At 36.8% G+C, this 15,991-nt stretch overlaps 2 protein-coding genes across 5 annotated transcripts in view; one reads left to right on the plus strand and one right to left on the minus strand.

Moving 5' to 3' along the window:
- The window catches only part of LOC107674723 (supervillin-like), a 28,536-nt gene extending 17,367 nt beyond the window's left edge, over nucleotides 1-11,169 (plus strand). For all 4 annotated transcript variants that reach the window (XM_016468813.1, XM_016468816.1, XM_016468814.1 and 1 more), the window contains 22 exons: nucleotides 348-874; nucleotides 1,955-2,042; nucleotides 2,292-2,339; nucleotides 2,579-2,647; nucleotides 2,991-3,047; nucleotides 3,659-3,852; nucleotides 3,930-4,084; nucleotides 4,265-4,366; nucleotides 4,615-4,751; nucleotides 4,890-5,037; nucleotides 5,141-5,286; nucleotides 5,428-5,603; nucleotides 6,222-6,372; nucleotides 6,563-6,869; nucleotides 7,339-7,548; nucleotides 7,634-7,841; nucleotides 7,955-8,088; nucleotides 8,205-8,360; nucleotides 8,575-8,703; nucleotides 8,788-8,900; nucleotides 9,011-9,166; nucleotides 10,678-11,169. In XM_016468813.1, coding sequence (XP_016324299.1) covers nucleotides 348-874; nucleotides 1,955-2,042; nucleotides 2,292-2,339; nucleotides 2,579-2,647; nucleotides 2,991-3,047; nucleotides 3,659-3,852; nucleotides 3,930-4,084; nucleotides 4,265-4,366; nucleotides 4,615-4,751; nucleotides 4,890-5,037; nucleotides 5,141-5,286; nucleotides 5,428-5,603; nucleotides 6,222-6,372; nucleotides 6,563-6,869; nucleotides 7,339-7,548; nucleotides 7,634-7,841; nucleotides 7,955-8,088; nucleotides 8,205-8,360; nucleotides 8,575-8,703; nucleotides 8,788-8,900; nucleotides 9,011-9,166; nucleotides 10,678-10,764 — 3,498 coding nt within the window. In that variant the 3' untranslated portion in view covers nucleotides 10,765-11,169. The remainder of the gene's footprint in view (nucleotides 1-347; nucleotides 875-1,954; nucleotides 2,043-2,291; nucleotides 2,340-2,578; nucleotides 2,648-2,990; nucleotides 3,048-3,658; nucleotides 3,853-3,929; nucleotides 4,085-4,264; nucleotides 4,367-4,614; nucleotides 4,752-4,889; nucleotides 5,038-5,140; nucleotides 5,287-5,427; nucleotides 5,604-6,221; nucleotides 6,373-6,562; nucleotides 6,870-7,338; nucleotides 7,549-7,633; nucleotides 7,842-7,954; nucleotides 8,089-8,204; nucleotides 8,361-8,574; nucleotides 8,704-8,787; nucleotides 8,901-9,010; nucleotides 9,167-10,677) is intronic.
- A 1,399-nt stretch (nucleotides 11,170-12,568) lies between these two features.
- Nucleotides 12,569-15,991, minus strand: part of LOC107674611 (transmembrane protein 98-like) — a 4,541-nt gene continuing 1,118 nt past the window's right edge. Inside the window, exons 2-7 of the mRNA XM_016468638.1 lie at nucleotides 14,358-14,561; nucleotides 14,070-14,201; nucleotides 13,933-13,966; nucleotides 13,012-13,127; nucleotides 12,876-12,935; nucleotides 12,569-12,785 (exon numbers count right to left, since the gene is read on the minus strand). Coding sequence (XP_016324124.1) covers nucleotides 12,596-12,785; nucleotides 12,876-12,935; nucleotides 13,012-13,127; nucleotides 13,933-13,966; nucleotides 14,070-14,201; nucleotides 14,358-14,488 — 663 coding nt within the window. The 5' untranslated portion in view covers nucleotides 14,489-14,561 and the 3' untranslated portion in view covers nucleotides 12,569-12,595. The remainder of the gene's footprint in view (nucleotides 12,786-12,875; nucleotides 12,936-13,011; nucleotides 13,128-13,932; nucleotides 13,967-14,069; nucleotides 14,202-14,357; nucleotides 14,562-15,991) is intronic.

Consider the following 15,991-nt stretch of genomic DNA (forward strand, 5'->3'; position numbering starts at 1 on the left):
TTTTGCCCCCCAGTATAATCATAACAATCATTTTTATTAACAAATTAATATAAATCTATCTATCTATCTATCTATCTATCTATCTATCTCCACATTGGGAGTTTATTATTTTATTATTTCAAGCAATATTTTTTAAAGAAAGAAAAATAAAACACCACAGTAGTCTTGCTAGTTAAGTTAGTTAAGCAGTCTGGTGATGACACCAGCATCCTCTATCACCGGCATACAAAACACAACATAAATAAACTTTTTTTTTCTACAGGGGATTGTTTGTTTTGTAACTTTAACTTCTAGAGTCTCTGCTTTGGTTCTTGCAAAGACGTTGACAAGCTTTCTTCCACTTTTAGCTTCAGAAAGACCCTGTTCAGCTTCCTCGTCTTCATCTGGCATCTCACCTCTCTGACCGACAGCAGGCTGAATCCATCAATCTGAAGCCCAGTGAAGTGTGTCTCTCTGGGCTGAGCTCTTCACAGGAGTGGGGTTCCTCCTCCGAACTCACCTCATCACCCCATCTGAAGCCTACATCAGATAGCAACTCCCAGAATGCAGTGCAGATTAAAGGCATCTTGAAAAATAACTCTTCGGAGGGAGTGGTGTGGAGAAGTGAAAGCAGAGACAGGGATAACCTGAACGGACACGACCTGGAGCAGAATGGGAGGGAAAGGAGAGAGAGAGCAGTTATAGAGGAGAGACAGGTGTCACCTGTGGAACCGGCTCCTCTCTCGAGCGCTCCCTGGAGGCAGAGGGCAAGGAAGGAAGCCTCTGCATCCTCTGGCAGAAAATGGAGATCTGCTCCAAAGCCTGAGGAACGTCCATCTCTATCAGAGGACCTCCAGACCACAGAACAGAGCAGAGAATCAGCCATCAGTGACAGGTTCTCTCCCTTTCACTCTTTCGCTCTTTCTACCTTTCAAATGTTTGGGCTTATTAAGATTTACAGGAAGGGTGCATTTAAACATGACAGTAAATAAACAATACATGTAATGTTTTACCAGAATATATATAGTACTCTTTCGCAGTCAGTTTTTCAAACAATACTGATTAAAAAATTTACAAACAGATACAGATTATTGGTAGGTGCTGCTGACTTGAAACTTTGCACATCCAATAAGAGTAAGGTGGTTCTTACTCTTACTCTGTATTATCTCTGTATTATTGAGACAGTCTCACTTCCTGTTTGGGATCCTTGGCATCAAAGTTCTTTTAATAAATTTTGATTAAATTCTTCACATGTATTCAGAATTCATTATACACACAGAATTTAAAGATCACTCAATTCATTCTGATGGAAATTTGTCATACAATTTGAATGAATAAATCTTTAAAACAGACTGGATTTTTTTGAGTAATTGGGAAGGATTGTGAGTTTAAACCATTGGTTATTTTAAAGTTTTGTGAGATTTTTATAAGTAGGTCACCAAAGTGCTCCTGTATAACAAATCATTGTGGCAGTGATACAAAGTAAGTCTCATGTCAGTACCTCAAAGTGTGCAAAGATACAGCCTCATGTCCTGATTTGTGTCTTCTTCACCATAAAAATAGTTGATGTGCTACTTTTAAACTATGTAGTATGAGGATTATGTACCCCAAATTAGGGGACGATTTGATGAAAGCTATCCACTGTATGCAAGCACAGCCATTTGCAAGGCTTCTGGTGTCAGCTGCCTCCAGACTGTTTTAATTCATTACAAAAACCGTCTGTTATGCTGCTTCATATTGCAAACTGTATTGTATTTGTATTTGTATTTGTATTTGTATTTGTTGTCATATTATTATTTATTATTTACTTTTATAATTATTATTTATTATATTAATTGCACATTCACAGAAAATAGCTTACTTCTGCGTTTAAAAAATTAGGTGGATTGGGTTTGTTAAAATGTTATTATTATTATTATTATTATTTAATTCTGCAGTGTTTTGGCCCTATTAAATGAGAGCATGTTTTCCACAGGGTGATAGACTCAGCAGGAACTGAGAAAGAAGAGGAGAAGCAAAGTGATAAAGCAAGGTGCAATATCAGTCTAAGCAGTGCGCCACAGGTTTGTGAACTGTATGTGTGTTGTACAGTAGATGATGATTTCATTGTGTTTTTACAGAGAGCTAAAGTATCTAAGCGAATTTATCTAGGTCATATTTACTAGGAGGTTTATTCATATTTTTGTGAGTAAATAAATGCATAAGCATGCATGTTTGTGTTGTGCATTGGCATGTAGCATGTGAGTCACATGTGTCACTCTAATGTTTCCTCATGTCTTTCTCCTCTCTGGTTTCCACACTGCCCCCTGTAGGATGAGAATGTCACTACAGCTGAGTCTAATCTTCAAACTCAATGCTGGGTAAGAATATTATGTGTGTTTTTACAGGTTTGATTGGAAGTGTTTCTGTTACTTTAACTGACTAAATGACCATATATCATTGCTTATTACTTTATGTGTTAAAAAGTGAGTTTCATTAGTTGTCGTTTCTTTGTATTCATTCTATTTAACTGACCATATATTTTTGTATTGGAAATGGAAGAGAATGAGATTTCATTAATCAACCTCCTCTCCTCTCCTCTCCTCTCCTCTCCTCTCAGGAGCCTGTATTTTCCTCTATATACACTCGTTCAAGCTCCACACCTCAGTATGTGATGTTTTTCAATGAGGTGAGAATTTCTTTCATGTTTTTATGTCCATGTAGAACATTTGGTGTGAATTTTCATATGACTGAATGTAACGAATGTGTTCATAAACTGCTATTGCTCTAAGCATGTGCTTTTAAATATAACATTGGTGCATCTGTTTTACTGTATAGTGTGTTGTGAATGTGTGTGTGTGTGTTTTTTTGCTGCCTTGCCATATTAAGGTCCGCAGAATACATTTGAGCAAAACATTTTCAACATTTAACTGTCAATAATGGCATGTCATTGAATTGATTTAACTTTGACTGGCAGACCTAGACAATTGCTATTATTATACTCGTCTTCTTCTTTCTTTCTCCCTCTCTAGAGGAGTCTTTCTTATGAAGCTCAGGAGGTTTCCAACACAACTCAAACTCAACCACAGGTGACGGGGAGAGTCATGGTATAGACACTACTGTTAAAACGTTTGGGGCCAGTAAGATTTAAAAAAAAAGAAATACCTTTATTCAGCAAGGATGCATTCAATTAGTCAAAGGTGAAAATAAAGACTTCTACATTGTTACAAAATTCTGCTGTGCTTTTGAACTTTCTATTCATGCAATAATGCTGAAAAAATTTATAACTTTCCACAAAAAATATTTACGCAACTACACAGCTGTTTTTAACATTGATAATAATAAGACATTTTTTTTGAGCAGCAAATCAGCATATTAGAATGATTTCTGAAAGATGATGTGCCACTGAAGACTGGAGTAATGATGCTGAAAATTCAGCTTTGCCATCACAGAAATAAATTACATTTTAAAATATATAATTAATTAGAAAACAGTTATTTTAAATTATAATATTTCATTTTATTGTGTATTTGTTCATATAAATCCAGCCTTGCTGAGCATATGAGACTTCTTTCCAAAACGTTAAAAAATCTTACCAAGCCCAAACTTTTGACCGTTAGTCTATTCAAACATTGAAATATAATAATGGATATTAGAATATATTAGAATATCAACTAATTCAGTTTGTCTGTTATTTCAGGCAAGCTGTGAGGAGGAACACTCTCCCAGACTCATCTTTAAAGAAACACAAACCATTTGCGCCAGTGAAGTCCAAGAGAGTCAGATGTTTGGTGCTGAGATGACTTCTGAACACTCTTCACTTCCAGCGTATCCGACCACTGGAGGAGACACAGAGTCAGACCTGAGCACTCTCTGTCAGACCAACACACCAATGTAAAGCCAGCATCTGTACATCTGTGAGGGATTTCCCTGTGTGTGAGAAGATATGTTAACGCTCTGTTTGTGTTTAGTTTGAGCTCAGCTGTAGCCGAGCACAGGCGTTCAGTTCGGCCATCCCGCAGGACCCAGGGTTCGAGGAATCCATTACGTGCTCTTGCTGCTCGAGAGGATATCCAACAGGATTTCATGCAGTCTGAAGAAAATAGCGAAATGGAGAATAATACAGGTTTAAAATGAAAATTTGTAACCGTTTTATATTCCTGAATTAGTATAGACTTGTCAGCCAGTGACAATGACAGTTTTGCTGGTTAAACTATTTTGTCATGATTAATCTAATGTATTAACAGCATTAAACATATTTAGCATCATAATTATTATATATATTTTTTAAACTTTATTATTCAAGCTATGAAAAATTCTAACTGCACCCCAGCTGATGTCTCTTCCTCTGGAAAAGGGAGCAGACCCACAGTGCCATACAACAAACTTATGCTCATCCAGGTTAAAGGTATGATAGTGTATCTAATATTCACCTGATGTTCTTCTTTAATGCATCCCTGCTGAATAAAAGTATTAATTAAAAATTGTACTGATCCCAAACCTTTGAGTGGTAGTAAAGTTCTGCATTATTTGTATTAGGCACAGAAGCACACTTGATTTCTCAGGTTTTCATACTTGGAAATGCCATAAGATCCTCTGAGTTTCATGTGAGAGTGACGTAGGTAATGTAGTCTGTGCATGTTTCTGTTCATCCAGGGTGGAGGCAGGTGCAGGTGCGGTTGGTGGAGCCGGTATCACGCTCTCTTAACAGTGTTGACTGCTTTCTGCTGGTCACACCATCACACTGCTTCCTCTGGACTGGCAAACTCTCCAACACCATTGAGAGAGAAAAGGTACATCAGTTCACACAGAAACAGAGTGATTCCTGTTTAAGCCATTACAGCATTTTTTTGCATCTTCAACAGTATATTTTTTTGAGATAATCAAGAATTGTTTTTAGTTCCTGGATGTTGACTAATGGTTTGTTCTAGGCGTCTGAAATGGCCTCAGTGATTGTGACCCAGAGGGATCTGGGTTGTCAGGCAACAGGTGTTGTTCACCTGGATGAAGGTGTAAATACAGACAGCCTGCAGGCAGCAGAGTTCTGGAACCTTCTCGGGGGACAGACCCATTATAAAGGCAAGAGACATAACAGAAAATGTTCTATAATAAACACCTTCATTTCTCAAAACTGCTCAGATGACATTTATATGTTTGTGTGTGTGTGTGTTTCTCTCTGCAGGTCCAGACAGTACTGATGATGATGAGCACTATGAGAGAGCCATATCAGAGTCAAACTGTATTTATAGGCTGCAGGGGGACAGACTCAGTCCTCATGAGCAGGGCTGGGCTGTCGTTCCAGACCTCAGTCTTCTGAACTCCTCTCAGGTCCTCGTCACCATACTATTAAAGAATGAATGACATGTACTTCACATGCAGTTGTTTTGTTTAACAGTTTGTGATTACACACAATGAAACCGCATTTAAGGTGTATAGTGAAATGTAATGACAGTACTTTTTCCGTTTTAGACTCTGCTGTTTGACTTCGGCAGCGAGCTCTATTTGTGGCATGGGAAAGACGTGGGCCCCAGCGAGAGGAAACTGGCCCTTCGGCTGGCTCAGCAGGTTTGGGATGGAGTGTATGACTACAGCAACTGCAGGATCAACCCTCTGGATCCCTCTGGTGGCAGTGCCCATATTCACAAGTAGGTTCACTTTAATGAGAGTATTTTCATATATTCAGCTACAGTGGGGTCTAAAAGTGCACTGGTGAAAATACATCTGTTTTGCCTTCTTTTAATTGAATACAATTTTTATATTACAAATTATACTATCAGTATAACCACTGGAAACATTAACATGACTTTCAGAATGCCTCAGTATATGGTTTTTCCCATTTTTTTATTGAAAGCAGCATTTAAGCTGCATTAACTCCATGTATAAATGCATACATTATGTAACACACACACTGGTTTCCATGTTTTATGGGGACATTCCAAAGACATAATGGTTTTTATACAGTACAAATCGTATTTTATATCCCCTTACCCTAACCTTCCCCCTAAACCTACCCCTGAAACAAAACTTTCTGCATTTTTAGATTTTCAAAAAGCTTCATTCTGGATGATTTATAAGATTGTTTCCTCATGGGGATCCAAAAAATGTCCCCACAAGGTCAACATTTATTGGGATTACTATCCTTGTGGGGACATTTGATCCTCGTATACACACACACACACAATAAATTAAAAAAATAAGTTTCATTATGTTAAACATAACCTATTTTTGTCTTCACAAATAAATGTATTTATTTGTGTGTTCAGGCAGGGTATTGGACGGCCAGACTGGGCACTTTTTGGCCGTGTGTTTGACCAAAATGAGACGATACTGTTCAAAGAGAAGTTTGCTAACTCATTTGAGCAGACAAAAGTGAACAAAAATTACATTGCTCCTTCCATACAAGAGGAGGTGAAGGTGAGGAGACTGATATACATAAGTTAAGATAACATGTTCCTCTTTTATACATATGACTTCCACCTACAGTTAGTTTAAACAGAATTTCATTTTTTTTTTATGTTCAGAATTTTTTATGTTCTTACTGTCCTCTAGTGACCAGTTTTCACTCATTTTGATTCATTTTTCCTGTCTTTTGTCTCTTCTCCAGACCCCCTCACTCAAGTCATCTCCCCAGCCAGTGTCAGCTGAGCAGTGGTCATGTGATGCCAGAGCTCTCTTCGGTGGAGTCTGTCTCTCAGAGGTGTCGCAAATTGTTCTGGATAGTGTGGATGTACGGAGGGGACGGGACACGGTCACTCTGAGTGATGGTCGGCAGGCGGAGTTATGCACTCTTGCAGTGAAAACGTGGTTTATTTCAGAGGGTGAGGAGTGTGAGGTTGCCCCAGAGAGCTTGGGACAGTTCAGTGAGGGCAGCACATATGCTGTACGCTGGACATACAGCCTCACAGCCTTAGGTGAGTTAATGTGTGGGTAAGACCTTATAAACCCAATGGTTTTCTGTATGTTATGGAAGCGATTCCTAACCAGCTGTACGTATTATCAAGGGAAATATTATTTATTTATTAATTCATTTGTTAAAACTTTAAAACAGAATAATTAATTCATTTAGAAATAATTCAGAAAATAATTAGAGTACTCTCATGATTAGCTTGAAGAAAAGGTGAAACACTCTCAGAAAAATAAACAACTTTATTGGTTAAAATCAAGTAACAACAAAGGTAATGTATTTTTATTTGTTACACCTTTAAAACAGAATAATAAACTAATGCTAGAGAGCGAGAGAGAGATTCACATTTTTCAAAATTGAAAAGTTTGAAAATTTAAATATTTTGTTTGTTTATATAATAGTTGTATAAGTTATTCTGCATAAATGTAAACAATCTTCTGTTTGTGTCAGTTATTTTTTATTTTTTTATTTCACAGGGGATCAAATGGCAATAGTTCAGGAACGATCTGCTCTTTTCATCTGGAAAGGGTGGCACTCCAATATCAGTGGGCGGGACCTGTCACCAGCACTGACCAATCAGTGTAGTTCTCAGGTGTTCGTAACAGAAGGGGAGGAGCCACCCTGTTTTCTGCAGTTGTTCCAGGGAGGAATGGTCATTTATAGACAACAACAAAGCAGAGACACAGGTCTGGTCATTGCGATATCTAATCCTCTTCCCTACTATGGGTCCAATTAATACATCTGACATCGTATGTTTGGTATGTGTTTCAGGAGGCTGGCATCTGTTCTGTGTGAGGGGTGATGTCCCAGTGGAGGGCAGTCTGTTGGAGGTACAGTGCTCTTGCTCCAGTCTGAGGTCTCGTGGCTCATTGATCTTGTTGAACAGCCAGCAGGGGGCGATCTACCTGTGGCATGGCTGCAAAGCCCACAGCAAGGCATGTCAGGTGGCCAAGCAGACGGTCCAACGCCTCACACAAATGTGAGCAACTCCTTTAGAATTCTGTAAAAAGTATCATGTAAACCCATGACAAATAATGAAAGATGCACGTTGCCAGATTAGGAATGATTTCATGTGGTTAATGTGATGATTAGGTGCCCACCTGAGCTGAGTCTGAGAACTGGCAGATTTATGAATGTCCAGGAAGTGGAGGAGGGGAAAGAGCCAGCAGACTTCTGGAATGCTATTGGACCAGAGGACAGGAAGTCATATGACTGCATGCTGCAAGGTGTGACGTATAACAAACTATGATAAATAACATGTGAACTTGTTACTCTTTGTCATGCAATGAACATTTTCACCCATTTTTCACAAGAGATTGTCTATGTTTTTTATTCCTTTTAGATCCTGGTAAATTTTATTTTACCCCCCGCCTTTATCACCTGAGTGCCCAATCAGGAACTTTCAAAGGGGTGGAGCTTATTAGCCCCGCCCATGTAAATGGTGTAATTACAGCAATGCCCTTCCTTCAGGATAAGTTATATGCCGTGCCACATCCAGGTGAGAGTAAGCAAGTTCACAAACTGTACACAGAAGCATAAGAGTGCACATAAAGACTTTAACACTACACTTAACCTTAGGTTAACTTTTAACCCCTTTTAATGTTTAGTACTTAAGGAAGTTGACAGACAAACAGTTAAAATGAGAAAATCTTAAAATAATATGGGTTATTTTTCTCTCAAACTTCTGTGGTGTTGTACCATTCTCTTGGTAGCAATATTCCTGCTGGATAACTATCTGGAGGTGTATTTATGGCAAAGTTGTGAAGCTTCAATCTCACAGCGGCCTCACTGGGACAAAGAGAAGAAGTGCGCCATGGAGACTGCCTTACAGTACTGCAAAGGTAAATAGATATTAAAAAGCACAGATGCTGTTCAGAAGCCTTCTGTTTCTGATTTCTAAGTTATTTTTGGTGTTTTGCGTTCAGAGAGGAATCCCAGACGGCCTCCCATGGCGTATCTTATTGATGAAGGGGCGGAGCCTCTCACCTTTACTAATATATTCCCTTCATGGGAGATGAGACTGACACAGGAAGTACAGGTGAGTGAGGACACATCATCATCATCATCATCATATACATGCGCATGTACAGAGTTATTTGATTTACACTGAAATCTCATTTAAATATTTGTTTGCGTTTTTTTCCCCAGGACTGCACAGTGCGTAAAAAGCTGACTTTGGTGCAGGATGCTCTAGCTGCCCTTAATAAGCCCCAGTTTCCCCTTAAGGATCTGCTGAAGAGACCTTTACCTGAAGGAGTGGATCCTTTACACTTGGAGAACTACCTGTCTCAGCATGATTTCAAGGTTTAACATTAAAACATAATAAAGATTATAATACAGTTTGACTGACAAGATGAGCTTCAAAAGTATCTGAATAGCAGCCTTTCACTGTCATCAGTTATTTTATACTGTTTTTTTTTCATCTAAAATTGCATTTTATATCCATACAAAGCCAGCCTTGTGTAGCCAAACCTTTGACTTACTGACATGTAAAGCAACAAATTACAGTTAATTTTATTTGTACATGCAGTTTAAGGGCTGTTTTATCTTATATAGATTTTTTTAGATATTGAACAAATAGTAATTTAAATAATTAAGATATTTAATGAATTATTTCACAGACACATGTTTGGGGTCTTATGCTCATCAAGGGTGCCTTTATTTGATCAAAAATACAGAAAAAACAGTGATGCTGTAAAAATATGTGACCCTGGACCACAAAACCAGTCTTAAGTCGCTGGGGTATATTTGTACCAATAGCCAAAAAAACATTGTATGGGTAAAAATTATTGATTTTTCTTTTATGCCAAAAATCATTAGGATATTAATTAAAGAAGATCATGTTCCATGAAGATATTTTGTAAATTACTTACCATAAATATATCAAAACTTAATTTTTGATTAGTAATATGCAATGCTAAGAACTTCATTTGGACAACTTTAAAGGCGATTTTCTCACTATTTAGATTTTTTTGCACTCTCAGATTCCAGATTTTCAAATAGTTGTATCTCGGCCAAAAATTCATATCCTAACAAACCATACATCAATGGAAAGCTTATTTATTCAGCTTTCAGATGATGTATAAATCTCAATTTCACAAAATGGACCCTTATGACTTGGTTTTGTAGTCCAGGGTAACATATTATTACAGATTAAAATAATTGTTTTCTATTTGACTATATTTTAAAATATAATTTATTCCTGTGATGGTAAAACTGAATTTTCAGCATCCATTACCCCAGTTTTCAGTGTCACATGACTCTTCAGAAATCATTATAATGTGCTGATTTGCTGCTCAAGAAACGTTTCTTATTATCATCAGTGTTGAAAACGGTTGTGCTGCTTTATATTTTTGTGTAATATCACTACATTTGCTTCATGATTCTTTGATGAATAAAATTTTACAAGAACAGCATTTATTTGACATTTTGTAATATTATAAATGGCTTTACTGTCACATGTATTTAAAGCATTCTAACTAATAAAAGTATTAATTTCTTAAAAATAAATGTAATGACCCTAAACATTTGAATGGTAGTATAACTTTGGGGGAAAAGCAGAATACATGGATGTCTAGTTAACTACTAAGCCTTAAACGTAACTCGGAATATCTTGGGTTCACAACTTGGGTTCCAAGCAGATTTAAAAAAAAAAAAATCCTGAGAAAAAATCTGTGTGCCTTTCAATGTCAGCCAATCAAATTAGAAAACAGAGGCTAATATCAAGTAAACTATTAAGTCCAGCAGGATATTAAAAAAAAAAAGATATAGCAGGTGAGGGTTAAGTAACTTACCTTTTTTTTTTTTTTTTTTAGGTTGCTTTGGGAATGACATGGAATGACTACAACTGTCTATCAGATTTACAAAAAACAGACCTGAAGAAAAGTAAAGGACTTTACTGAGTGTCAGCAGCACTGTGACCTACGCTCAACAGAAGCAATATTTTAAAAGATGTGTTTGTAAGATGACATTTTCTTGATAGCACTCATGCGCACAGTGTGAGTGTGTTAAACAGTGAGTTGTGAGTGTGTGTCCTTTCGGTCTGCTTCTTTTCAGTCTGCTGCTTTTTTTAATGCCTAATGTCCAGCACTCATTTTGGCCAAAAGCTTTCTACTCAAAGCTAGACAGAACTGTTTACTCTGACTTTGAGAAATAGCTGTCATGTTTTTCTTTTCTTCCTCCCCATCCTCCATTGCAGCTGTTTCTCCTCCCTCTTCCTTTATCTCTCCCTGTCTGTGTCCTCTCTCTCTCCTCTCTCCACAAAGCCGCACATGTGAATAGAGGTCTAAATGTTTTACTGAACTTATAGTTGAATTTTGTAATGTTTATTTTAAAATAAAAATATCATGATGTCTTTTCATTGTGAAACTTTTATTCACCTTTACAAAGCTCAAATACATAAACAGTACGAGAGTCAAAGAACAAATAGAGGAACAAACAAAAAATGTCAGTAACAAGATTGAAATGAAAAGAGGAAATACTCATAATCAACAACTGAATGCTGCAATATATTCTTATTGAAACTGAATAACATGATTGATAACTGAATTTAATACATGAAATTACAGAGTTCTGAATGTGTGTGTGTGTGGCTGCTGAATGTGTGAAGTGTAGTGGGGGGTTGAAGGAGGGAATTAGTGTGGATTTAGATTTCATGTGACTCTGGTGAAAAAATACAGGCCACGTCTAGATAGCAGATGGACAAAAAATGTGAGTCTTACTTGCTGCATAACTGTTCACAACCAGCTAGTTAACTGTTCAAAAGTTTGGGTGTTTTTTAAGAAATTAATGTTTATTTAGCAAGGATGCATTAAATGGATCAAAAGTGACAGTAAAGACATTTATAATGTTACAAAAGATTTCTATTTCAAATAAATACTGTCCTTGAACTCTTTATTCATCAAAGAACCTAAAAAATGGCATTTTAAATTATTTTAAATTGCCAAATAAATTGTAATATTTCACATACTGTTTTTACAGTATTTTTGATCAAATAAATGCAGCTTTGGTGAGCATGAGACGTCTTTTAAAATACTTAAAAAAAAAAAATACTGACCCCAAACATTTAAGTGTACACATCATGAGAGAAAAAAATACTAATATGAAAGTGTACAATTGTGACTTGTCAATTTGTGAATTGACTATTTATAAACTGATATGCGAAGGAGACTGAGAAAATGAACCATTATTTCTGCTGCTTAATTTTTTTGTGTATTTTTAAAGAGAAATAAAAGCGAAAAGATCTTAAAATTTGATAGAACTTGATGCTAATAATGAAAATATGTAAATAATGTATGAAAACATTGTATGTATTGTATTAAAACATTACACTATGTAAACTCAAATATGAGAAACAACAAAAAAAAAGACAGACCTTGTTTTGTTTATATATGGTTTAGCTAACAAACTTAGTGATAACAATTAGCATTTTTGGGAATTGGTTTATACATTCATGTTTTTTATTGTCTCAGACACTTTTTGGCTCTAGCATCTACATATAAATCCAGCGTGAGGAAATATTAGACAGCATGACCACCGATTAAACTGGAATGTAACAGAGATAAAAATGAGATACAGTGAAAGATTGAAAGCAAGGCTAAGCTAAGATGCCTTTCATATCATGGATGTGCTGAGGTATTGTCCACTAAACTGTCATATTCTTTACAGGTGCATTCATGCACGTTCTTGAATAATGTGTGTACTGTATATGTCTGCCACAGTCTTGTGAGTGACTCAGATTGACTGCTCTCTCTCTGGCAAACCTCTCTCTGGTTCAGATGCTAAAGCCGCCTCTCTCAACACGACCATGTGATCCTCGGCCGCATGCAGTGATTGGTCGATCCAGTCCAGGCTGCCAGACATGTGACAGGCGTTTCGTGTCACCAGTACCAAGTGACTGACCGACAGTAGTAATGCTGTGGCCCTGGTCCAAAAAATAAGTTGGTAAAGTCAGTTCTTTGCAGAAATGTAAACTTGTAAACTTACAATAGTCCCTGCCAGCATAAGAAGTTACCTGGCATCCAGAAGAATGGGGTCCAGTGGAGGGTACATAGATCGAACCACGTCATCCACCCTGTGATGGCACAAAGCAGCTCATGGTCAGTACCCACACTCTCAGATGTGTCATATCAACTGCTCAAACTGTTTACCTTGGACTGATGCGTTTGGCCACGGTGATGATGTCATTCAAGCTGGCAGGTGCTTTGACCTTTGCTCCAGAGCCCATTGTCATGGCAACTAGCTTTTCGGTGAGAGTGTGGCATATCTGTACAGAACCAGGACAATGATTTCTTTAAACCAAAGCAAAAATGCCATGTATTATTTATTATACATACATGACTGTTCAAAAGTTTGGGGGTCAGAAAGATTGTTTTTAAATGAAATTAATAGTTATATATATATATATAACACACACTGCACACTCTAATATTTAATTGGACTGTCTTTAGCTTTGATTACATTGTGCATTCATTGTGGCATTGTTTCAAAACTATTATTTAACATCACAACATTTATTTCCATCAAGAATTGCATTAATTTTTGGCCGAGATCTTGTATTGACAATGGGAGAGATGTACCACTCTGTAAAGTCAACTCCAGAATATCCTAAAGATTTTCAGTAGGGTTAAGATCAGGACTCTATTATGACCAGTTCAAGGTTTCTCATGCTCCCTGAATCACTCTTTCACAATTTGAGCCCAATAAACTTGGTACTGTCATCCTGGAACATGGGAACGTCTTCCAACATGTTTGTTCGAGAAATAAAAAGTTACGCTCTGCATCAGTTGGGGTTAAAAGAATGGTTGCCAAATATACAACATGCCAGAAACATATTAATCACTGCAAAACTGACGAAATCCTACATTTTAAGAGCTTGCTTATTTAAATCCAAGCGACTTTTTTTGGCCAGGCAGTGTATTTCACAAAATCATTGTTCTAACTGTATTTTTGATCAAATAAGTGCAGCCTTGTTGAGCATAACATTAAAACCTTAAAAAATCTTACTGACCCATATTATATTATATTGTATTTGGTCAGGAAAAATGCTAAATTTGTGCACAAAAATCTACCTTCAGAATCGCAATGCAATGAGACACAAGACCACTGAGGGAAAGAGAAAGTGATATCAGTAAAGTATCAAAACCAGAATATTATTATTACTAAAAATGGTTATGGTAGTGAGAATGAACATGGAGAGAAGGCATACGAGGCATCTTCGATCCAGTCTTCGTTCTCCAGCATGGCCTCAATATGAGGATTAGTGATGACAACATCATCCAGCTCCAGCTCTGATGGTTCACTCTGAGTCTCCATCGCGCCGATCAGATCAACTGTAGGCCTGAAATATGAGGATAAACAAGAGGTAGAGAAAGTGATTAAAAAAATTCATTATTTCAATGGCTAGGAATGAAGTGTTGGAATGGTGATCCCTTCTTAATCCTCAGTGTGGGAATGAGGTTATGACTTATTCTCTAGTGCATACTCAAGTACATACTTGGAATCAAACTGATGCAGAAAGTCCGGAGGGTGGCAGTAACGATGACGACACACAACCACCAGCGCCACAAATGATGCCAAGAAGATGGTGGCGAGTACACCTATGGCCACGATCACCACCGTCTCCATGGTTACAGATGAAGAAGAACGAGGAGGATTGTCAAAAAGTTGTTTGGCTGGAGTTTGCAAAAGCTAGACGATTCTGAAGAAATAAAGATAAGACTTCCATTTTATATCAATATCAATAACCCTTCTAAATAGTCTAACCTATCTATCTATCTATCTATCTATCTATCTAATTATTAATATATTTATATGAAACACTATTTTCTATCACTTGTATTTTTATTATGACTAGTTCCACCAGAGCAATTTAAGCATTGTACTAGTTAATAAAAGCTTAGTTTTACCTTTGTGTTGCCCAAAATAGAAAAGAAGTATTAGACTTCAGTATTATTGTGACGTGTTGAGAAAATAATGTCTTGTTGAAAACATTTCCTCCTGTTTACTCTCCTTATGCTTCACTAAATACAGAGATAACAGCTTGATTTATATGCTTATCTTGATCATCATTCGACTCTTATTTAGACTATTTTCAAATGAATATGTAAAGCTTCTTTCAGATTGTCCTCTCATTCTTTCTTTCTTTCCAGGGCCTCTCTGACAGCAGTCTAAGAGCCATTTTTTTATGAGTATAAAAATGACAAAAATGAATGTAGGAGTGTTTTCTGTACCTGTGTATGTAATTGTGTGTTTGTAAGGGTCACACCCATCGGACCTTTGATCAGTCAATCATTAACCTGCTCACAGTATATGTGACACCATGTGTTTGCTATGTATCACAGTCATTATTGCTGTACTGTATATGTATGGTGTGTTTGCTTTGCCCTTTTAATAAAAACCAGAGGACTGAATATTTCGATTTGAGCATGAAAAGCCTTGAGTATCATGAAGTTATATAGGTCTATATCATTTCATTTCCACCACAGTCTTTCATTTAATGTTAACAATGCCGTCAATAAAAACTTTTTTTTATATATAAACCCAACAATATTTTGTCTGTTTAGTGATTTAATGCTTATTGAACATGCACAGCTGTTACAACATATGAGAAGTAATATTTCGATGAGGTGATTATGTGAAATTGTGTTTTGGAATGCTGTAATTCCCTAATCGGATTAATTTGAACTCCCCTGGCCGTATCATACTGTGCACTCCCCATAGGCGCCAATTCAAATTCATCCTGGCATTCAGAGACACTGGATTAACCTTTACAGATTTGACAAACACAACGTATTTTGGGGACACTAAAACAGTGATGTTATCACAAATTTTACACATTGGCTTGATAAGTAAGCTGGTCTTTAGTTATAGATGCACAGACTTTAGTTTGATAGCCACAGTCCAGGCAATAAGATTAAATATAAAAACATCTAATTATGTAAAATGAAACCTTTCACCACCAGTCAAAAACGGCACAGAAAAGTAAGTCTAAAGTGACATAAAAAAACTCAGTTGCATAACACACCACAAGTCGTTGATAATCAATCAATCAATGCTATGTGTATAGTGTGGTTGCCTTGCCATTTTAGTAAAAACCATATATATCTAGTGACCCTGATATATATATAT

The sequence above is a fragment of the Sinocyclocheilus anshuiensis genome, unplaced genomic scaffold (assembly GCF_001515605.1).
Source record: "Sinocyclocheilus anshuiensis isolate Anshui unplaced genomic scaffold, SAMN03320099.WGS_v1.1 scaffold152, whole genome shotgun sequence".
Classification (NCBI taxonomy): domain Eukaryota; kingdom Metazoa; phylum Chordata; class Actinopteri; order Cypriniformes; family Cyprinidae; genus Sinocyclocheilus; species Sinocyclocheilus anshuiensis.